Genomic DNA, 9,074 nt, shown 5'->3' on the forward strand with positions numbered 1-9,074 from the left:
TTGCTAATCTTCCCAGAGAAAACCTTAATAAAGGCATCTCCAAGAAAACACCATTCTTTCCTAAGGCCTTTCCTTCTAATACTACCTAAACTAGCAGAATCAAAAGCATAGCCTATGGAATCTAGCATTGCAGAGACATCTTTATCAGTATGTGGTATCATGGCATTATTCTCAGGCAACTTAAAGCAAGATTGTATATCATCACAATTAATGCAATAGTCCTTACCTTTGAGAGAGAAGGCAATAGTCATATCTGTGGAGTTGAACTCTGCAGTTGTCCAAATTTCCTCAATCACTTCACAGTAGATGGTTGGGGCTTCCAGCATTGCATAGCTCAGTTTGCAGTTCTTGATGAAGTCCATCATCTTGTGATAATCAGAATGGGCTTCATTCTTTTCAACCAAGACTATGAAATTATTCTTTTCATAAACAAATCATGTTTGAGACATAATTTTGACTACTGGTGCCATTGTTGTGAGTAGAGGTTGCAGAGAAAAACTTGAGAATTGAGAGAGAAAGAGAATGATAATTGCAAGAAAGCGTAAAGTGAAAATAAGAATTCAATTGGGCTTTTATACTTTCTTGAATTAAAACATAAATAAAATAATTAAATGATACTTTTAAGTAAGTGACAGCCGTTCAGGAATAAATAAAACTGTAGAAATTCTGAAAACTACCGTAAATACAAATACATACAACACTGTATATATGTATCAACGGTTGAGTAAAAGAATCAACGGCTGTGACTCACTGACGTGACACATCAACGGATAAGGTAAATAGTTATCCGTTGATGAACAACACCATTTTATCCGTTGAAGGATAAAATTACCAGAAATGTATTTGTCTTTCAACGGATGACGAATATCCGTTGATAGAACAATTTTGGCTTTCAACGGATAGGGAATATCCGTTGACAGGATAAGTCTTGATTAAAGCCAACTTTGTTCTTGCAGCAAATTCATTTCAGGCTACAAGACAGATTACATAGATGACATAGATTATGAATAGTAAAGCATACCTAACTCACTTACTAATCTTGTGAATGTTGATTCATCAAGTGGCTTGGTAAATATGTCTGCAATCTGCTTTTCACTTGGAACAAAATGAAGTTCTACTGTACCTTTCATCACATGTTCCCTAATGAAGTGGTACTTGATATCAATGTGCTTGGTTCTTGAGTGCTGCACTGGATTTTCAGTAATGGCAATGGCACTTGTGTTGTCACAAAATATTGGAATTTTGTCAACAGTTATACCATAGTCAAATAACTGGTTCCTCATCCATAGTATTTGTGCACAGCAACTACCAGCTGCAATGTACTCAGCTTCAGCTGTTGATGTGGAAACAGAATTCTGCTTCTTGCTGAACCATGATACAAGCTTGTTCCCTAGGAATTGACAGGTGCCTGTTGTGCTTTTCCTGTCTATTTTGCAACCTGTATAATCTGCATCTGAGTAGCCAATTAGATCAAAACCAGACTCTCTAGGGTACCAAATTCCTAGATTTGGAGTCCCCTTGAGATATCTGAAAATTCTTTTAATAGCCACTAAGTGAGATTCTTTAGGGTCAGCTTGAAATCTAGCACAGAGACATGTAGAAAACATAATATCAGGTCTACTGGCAGTTAAATATAAAAGTGAGCCAACCATGCCTCTATAACTTGTAATATCCACAGACTTTTCAGCCTTGTTTAATTCAAGCTTGGTGGCAGTGGCCATGGGAGTTTTTGCAGGTGAACAATCCATTAAGTCAAACTTCTTTAAAAGATCATAAATATATTTAGTTTGACTAATGAAAATTCCACCACTAACTTGTTTAACTTGTAAACCAAGAAAGTAAGTTAGCTCTCCCATCATGCTCATTTCATATTTACTTTGCATTAATTTAGCAAACTTTTTACAAAGTTTATCATCTGTAGATCCAAATATAATATCATCTACATAAATTTGTACAAGTATCTTAGAGCCATTAACATTTCTAAAGAAGAGAGTTTTGTCAACAGTACCTCTTGTGAAGTGATTATCTAGAAGGAACTTTGATAAAGTCTCATACCAGGCTCTAGGTGCTTGCTTTAGTCCATAGAGTGCTTTCAACAAATAATACACATGGTCTGGAAAATTTGGATCTTCAAAACCTGGAGGTTGGCTTACATAAACTTCTTCCTCCAATTCCCCATTTAGAAATGCACTCTTGACATCCATCTGATAGACTTTGAAATTGGCATTAGCTGCATAGGCTAGAAAGATTCTGATGGCTTCAAGTCTGGCAACTGGAGCAAATGTTTCATCAAAATCTATTCCCTCTTGTTGAGAATAGCCTTTGGCAACCAATCTGGCTTTATTCCTTATGACAATGCCATTTTCATCCATCTTGTTTCTGAATACCCATTTTGTGTCAATAGAACACTTGTTCTTTGGCTTGGGTACCAGCTTCCATACTTTGTTCCTCTCAAATTGGTTTAGCTCCTCTTGCATTGCTAAAATCCAATCTGGATCCAAAAGAGCTTCTTCCACTCGCTTAGGTTCCTTCTGTGATAGAAAGCTACTATACAGACATTCATCTTGAGTAGCCCTTCTAGTTTGTACTTTTGATGTAGCATCACCAATGATCAGTTCAAAAGGGTGATTCTTGGTCCATTTCCTTTGAGGTGGTAGATTAGCCCTTGATGAGGTTGCCTCAGTATTGTCATGATGTGAGATAGAATGTTGATTTGTTGAAACTCCCCTTGAGTTGCTGATCCTTTGAAAGGAATTGGGAGTTCTATCAACTGATGAGGTGAATTGATTATCCGTTGACAGACTGTGATCAACGGATGCTTTGTTATGAACTTCAACGGATGATGCACTTTGTCTTTCAACGGATGCTGCATTGCTTCTTTCAACGGAAGCTGAATTATGACTTTCAATGGATGCAGCATTCTGTGCATTATCCAAAGGCAGACTCTGGTTTCTTCTTGAGATGCCTTCTTCATCATTCTCATCTTCACTATCATCACAATATATCTCAATATTGTCAAATTTGAGTCCTTCATGATGTCCCTCATCTGTTAGTCCATCAATCTTTTTATCATCAAACACAACATATACAGATTCCATGACAATGTTGGTTCTTAGATTGTACACCCTATATGATTTTCCAGCAGAATAACCAACAAATATTCCTTCATCAGCCTTTGCATCAAACTTTCCTTTGTGATCAGATTGATTCCTTAAGATGTAGCATTTACAACCAAAGACATGTAGAAAGTTTAAAGTTGGTTTTCTTCTCTTGAATAATTGATAGGGAGTCATGCATTTTGCTTGATTGATTAGAGAAATATTCTGAGTGTAACATGCACAGTTAACAGCCTCAGCCCAAAAATAAGTTGGGAGTTTTGACTCCTCAAACATTGTCCTTGCAGCTTCAATTAGTGATCTGTTCTTCCTTTCCACCACACCATTTTGTTGTGGAGTTCTTGGAGCTGAGAACTCATGCATGATCCCATTTTCTTCACAGAACATCTTTATGGTTGAATTCTTGAACTCAGTTCCATTGTCACTCCTAATATTCCTTACTTTGAAATCAGGATGATTGTTGACTTGCTTGATATGATTGATGATGATTTCACTAGCTTCATCCTTTGATCCAAGAAAATAAATCCATGAAAACTTTGAGAAATCATCTACAATCACTAGGCAGTATCTTTTCCTTGAAATTGACAATACATTGACTGGTCCAAAAAGATCCATGTGTAGAAGTTGCAGTGGTTCATCAATTGCAGATTCAAGCTTCTTACTGAATGATACTTTCTTTTGCTTTCCTTTCTGACAAGCATCACACAGTCCATCCCTTGTGAATTCCACTAGAGGCATTCCTCTAACTAAGTCCTTTTTGACTAGATCATTCATTGTCTTGAAATTCAAATGGGACAGCTTCTTGTGCCATAGCCAACTTTCAACTGGACTTGCTTTGCTGAGAAGACAAGTAATGGATTCTGCATCTGTAGATTTGAAATCAGCTAAGTACACATTCCCTTTTCTAACTCCAGTTAGAACCACTTTATTGTCCTTTTTACTTGTGACAATACAGGCTTCAGAATTGAAGGAAACAGTATTCCCTCTATCACATAGTTGACTGATGCTCAATAAATTGTGTTTGAGACCATCAACCAATGCAACTTCATCAATGATGACATTTTCTTTTGAAATCAAGCCATATCCCATAGTGAATCCTTTGCTGTCATCTCCAAAGGTTATGTTAGGGCCAGCTCTCTCCTTAAACTCTGTGAGCAGGGTGAAATCTCCTGTCATGTGTCTTGAACAACCACTGTCCAAGTACCATAGATTCCTTCTTTGTCCCTGCACACAACAAAATCAATCAAGTTGATTTTGGTACCCAAGTTTCCTTGGGTCCAACCTTGTTAGTCTTTTTCCTAGACTTCATTCCTCCTGCATCTTTTGACTTAGGTAACTTTAGGTCAACCTTGGTCTCAGATGTGGTTGGTTGAAGTGTAGGGATAGTCACAGAATCATTTAACACATTTGATTGAATTTGATAAGGCATAGGTTGTGCAAACATGTTATTCCATATAGGCATATTGTATGGCATTTGAGGCATACTAAATGCAGTAAAGTAAGAATTGTTAATGTATGGCATGTTTGCAAAATGTGCATGGGGATTCTGGTGAGACATAACAGGCATATCATGCAGAGGTGACATAGACATGTTAGACATGGAGGAATTTGAAGGCATGGGAGCATTTTTAACAGATTTGCAATTATCAGATAGGTGATTAACACTTTTACAATGCACACAGCTTTTTCTAGGAGCATACCTATCAGGTGTGTAATTGTTGTGTTTATTAATCCCTACCTTCCCATTTCTTTTAGATTTTCTTTTAGTAACCTTCTTATCCTCAACCAACTTAAGTCGATCTTTTAGCTGATCTAAAGTCATATGTCCTATATTCACCTTACTAACATCTCTGGATGTGCTAGCTCCTTCTTTGACAAAGTTCTTGAGAGTTGAATCATTCTTTTTATTTTTAAAAGAACTTGCCTGTTTTAATTGATGAGTCTTCAACGGATGCTCCTTTTCTTCCTTCAACGGATAACTTTCATCATCCGTTGATTCCACATCCGTTGACAATCCATCAATTAATTCTAACTTCTTTTTGTTTTTCTTCCAGGCATCCTCACAGAATGATTCAATTCCCTGGACCTTTGCAATCTGAACACTGACATCCCTAGATGTTTTCCAGGCCTTGATTACCTCTTGCTCACTTTCTAACTGTTTAGAAAGAATTTCCACTTTCTTAACAGCTTCTACTAGTTCACTCTCAACAGTCAGGCATTTAAGTTTTATCGTTTCAAGCTCAATTACCTGATCCTCTAACACAGCATTCCTATCACTTAAAAACAAGTTATTCTCCTTGATCCTAGTGTTTTCTTTTGCTAGAGATTTAAGGGAAACACGCAAATGATATAATTCATTGGTCATATCATTTATGGCTTCATTGCATTCATGTTTAGAAAGCTGAGAGAGATCAGTAGTAATTACCTGGTTGCTTGATGAACTAGTTTTATTTTCATCAGAATTAGCCATCAGGGCTAGGTTGACATATTCCACATCATCATCTTCATTTACCCCATCTGCTGCCCAATCATCTTGAGTGAGGAATGCTCTTTCCTTTTGTTTGAGCAAATCAAAATACTTCTTTTTGTAATCAACTTGCTCAAATTTTTTTTTCTCAGAATTTGGCTTCCTACACTCACTTGCAAAGTGTCCACTAATGCCACAGTTGTAACATTTGAACTTTGATTTGTCCACCATGTTCTTGTTTGGCTTAGTGAATTTTGTGTTTTTCCTGAACTTCATCTTTGCAAACCTCCTGGACAGAAAGGCCAAATGTTCTTCAATATCATCAGATTCATCCTGACTGGAATTGTCTTCATCCTTAGCAACTTGCTCTTTACCCTTGCTTGATTCTGATTTGCTTGTGCCAATTTTGAGACTTGGCATTGTCTTTTCCTCATTCCTGGCTTCCATCTTCTCACAGTCAGCTACAAGAGCAACTGTTCCTCCTTTTCTCTTTCCCTTTTCCAACAGCTCATCCTGCTCCATTTCAAGTTTATAAGTCTTCAAAATTCCATATAATCTTTCAAGTGTGAAGTTCTTATAATCTTGAGAGTTTCTCAGAGAGACAGTCATGGGTTTCCATTCCTTTGGCAGAGACCTAAAAAATTTTAAGTTGGAATCCTTGACTTGGTACACTCTACCATACAGCTTCAATCCATTCAACAGTTTCTGAAACCTGTTGAAGGTATCATTTAATGATTCACCTTCTTCAAAGTGAAAATATTCATACTGTTGAATAAGAAGCTGCATTTTGTTCTCTCTGACCTGCTCAGTACCTTCACAGATGATTTGTACAGTGTCCCAAACTTCCTTTGCAGTTTGGCAATTGATGACATTGTCAAACATATCTTGATCTAAACCATTAAACAAAATGTTCATGGCTCTCTTATCCTTGCGGATTTCTTCCATGTCTTCAATAGTCCATTCTGCTCTTGGCTTGGGAATAGACTGTCCAACAGCAACTGTTGCAGTAGCAGTTGTGGCTACCTTGTGAGGGATGTGAGGACCATTTTCAATACAGTTGATGTAGCTTTCATCTTGAGAAAGAAGATGTAAATGCATCTTCACTTTCCAGTGATGATAATTATCCTTTTCCAGGACTGGAATCTTTACACCAATATCCTTCCTATTCATGATGTAACAGGAGAGTTCTTCTGTGCACTCATGATGTTAGCAGAATAGATCTTTAAACTCTTTATATGTTAAGAGCTTGCTCTGATACCAATTGTTATTCCCAGTGGACTAACAATGAGATTTAATTAAATTTTGTTCATCATCTTTGTGCATGCATATACTTATATATTTCATATTTATACGCATACATGCATCTTAATGTATTGTTACTCAATGCATTATTTATTAACATCTTTTACATAATCGGTGCTTCTAGTTTTTTTTTGTTTTTTCTAGGGTTTCTCTTTGGTTATTATAAGATAGGATAATTTCATGCTGTGTTTGCAGATGGCTCGTACCAAGCAAACTGCTCGTAAGTCCACGGGAGGAAAGGCTCCGAGGAAGAGCCTGGCTTTGAAGGTATACATTTCAATAACATGCATGCTACAGTAAAATTATCAATGGAATAGTTTAAATTTATGAATGAATATTCTTAATATATTTCTTCTTCTCAATCACAGGCTGCTCGTAAGTCTGCTCCAAATACTGGTGGAGTTAAGAAGCCTCACAGATACCGCCCTGGAACTGTTGCCCTACGGTAATTAACTGTATATAAAATTTTGTTATTATATAGAAACAAACTGTTGCCTTGGATTTATATTATGGCTATTTTGTGTAGTGAAATCCGCAAGTATCAGAAGAGTACTGAGCTTTTGATCAGGAAACTTCCATTCCAGAGACTTGTACGTGAAATTGCTCAGGACTTCAAGGTTAGCTAAGTTCTGCGGCTTATTCTGGAGCATTTTTGTGAATAAAAATTCAATATTTTTCTCCTAATTGTGGTTGATTTGTTGCAGACTGATTTGCGTTTCCAGAGCCATGCTGTTCTAGCTCTACAGGAGGCTGCAGAGGCATACCTAGTTGGTCTGTTCGAAGATACTAACTTGTGTGCAATTCATGCTAAACGTGCGACCATCATGCCCAAGGACATTCAGTTGGCCAGGAGGATCCGGGGAGAACGTGCTTAAGCTGTTTATTTATTTCCTCTTTTAATTTACCCAGTTCATAGCTAGATATATCTTAATATAGGATTTATAAGACAGTAGTTGCTTCTTGCATAAGAAACTTTTATGTAGAAGTCATCATTATCCAGTCCAGTTATTGTTACAATTACAAAGTTATGTTACTAATGTTTGATACGTGGGTTTGTTCTTAATACACAAAACTTTTGATGTCAAAATTTATGGTTCTCCTCACTTGTTTATGTGATTTTAATTAATATTAATATGCACTGCTATTTAAGAAGGTTTGTGATTACAGTACATCAGGGGCTCTCTAAAATATAAGGCTCGACCGCATGACTTTTCAAACATGTTTAAAAATCCATACACTCCTGGCTTTCAGCATAGAACCCTCAAAGCACTAACCGAAGTTAACTGGTTCTTAGAGCATCTCCAATCACGGTAGATAAAATATTAGCCAAATTATTATTATCTAAAATTTTGTTGAACCTACAAGCACATGTATTTTAATGGTATTAGTTATAATGATTAGTTATATTCAAAAATATTATTTTTACCTAATTTTCAAATACTCAAATACATATTTTAAATGATAAAATAAATTTGTTTAATATTTAATCTAATAAAAGTGTAAATAAAATATAAATGTTATGAAAAATGTTGAATATAATTGCAATTTAATAAATATTAAAACTTAAAATATATAACACATTTAAATATGAAAAAATAATAATGAATAAAATCTATTATATATTATAAAATGTATAGTTCTATTATATTTTATCATATGGGATTTATTACTATTTTTATAAATATGCAATTGTATGTCAAAATAATTAATAAATTTGGTTAATAAGAAAATAATATTTTTATACTTAATATTATATAAGTTAAAAATATTAAATATAAAATAAGAATTTTTATCCATATATATTAAATGTAATATAAATATAAATATGTATATATGTATAGTTATATGTTTAAATATGTCAGGATTTGATCTGAATATTTTAGCTAATAACTACAAGATCAACAAATATAGAAAATATGATAGATGATATCTATAATTATTGCTAACATGTCTCATGGTTGAGTGACATTATTTTTACCTAATATATATATTAGGGTGACACCTACACATTTTAGCTAACAGGTAAACACGGTTGGAGTTGCTCTTGACACTATAAAAAAAGATTGGCTTCGAATCTGCTGGCACAAAGAACAGTGACATGTGTCAACTTATTATAATATAAAACATATATTATAATTTGGTTTTATATTCAAAATATATTAATTTTTTTATAATAATAATATACCTGC

General features: G+C 35.1%; 1 protein-coding gene across 1 annotated transcript; it reads left to right on the forward strand.

Annotated features, from left to right (window-relative positions):
* Positions 1–6,880: 6,880 nt before the first annotated feature.
* On the forward strand, positions 6,881–7,959 carry LOC141686702 (histone H3.3-like). Its single transcript, XM_074491753.1, has 4 exons — positions 6,881–7,152; positions 7,254–7,330; positions 7,412–7,502; positions 7,590–7,959. The coding sequence occupies exons 1-4, from the start codon at positions 7,066–7,068 to the stop codon at positions 7,758–7,760; spliced, it is 426 nt and encodes a 141-aa protein (XP_074347854.1). The 5' UTR covers positions 6,881–7,065; the 3' UTR covers positions 7,761–7,959.
* Positions 7,960–9,074: the final 1,115 nt, after the last annotated feature.

Source organism: Apium graveolens, chromosome 9 (assembly GCF_009905375.1).
Source record: "Apium graveolens cultivar Ventura chromosome 9, ASM990537v1, whole genome shotgun sequence".
NCBI lineage: Eukaryota > Viridiplantae > Streptophyta > Magnoliopsida > Apiales > Apiaceae > Apium > Apium graveolens.

Bases quoted from the DNA above. Each gene is read 5' to 3' on its own strand.
- LOC141686702 (XM_074491753.1), top strand. From the start codon at position 7,066: ATGCTGTGTTTGCAGATGGCTCGTACCAAGCAAACTGCTCGTAAGTCC. The intron at 7,153-7,253 runs GTATACATTTCA...TCTCAATCACAG, and splicing joins GGAAGAGCCTGGCTTTGAAG to GCTGCTCGTAAGTCTGCTCC. The intron at 7,503-7,589 runs GTTAGCTAAGTT...GATTTGTTGCAG, and splicing joins AAATTGCTCAGGACTTCAAG to ACTGATTTGCGTTTCCAGAG.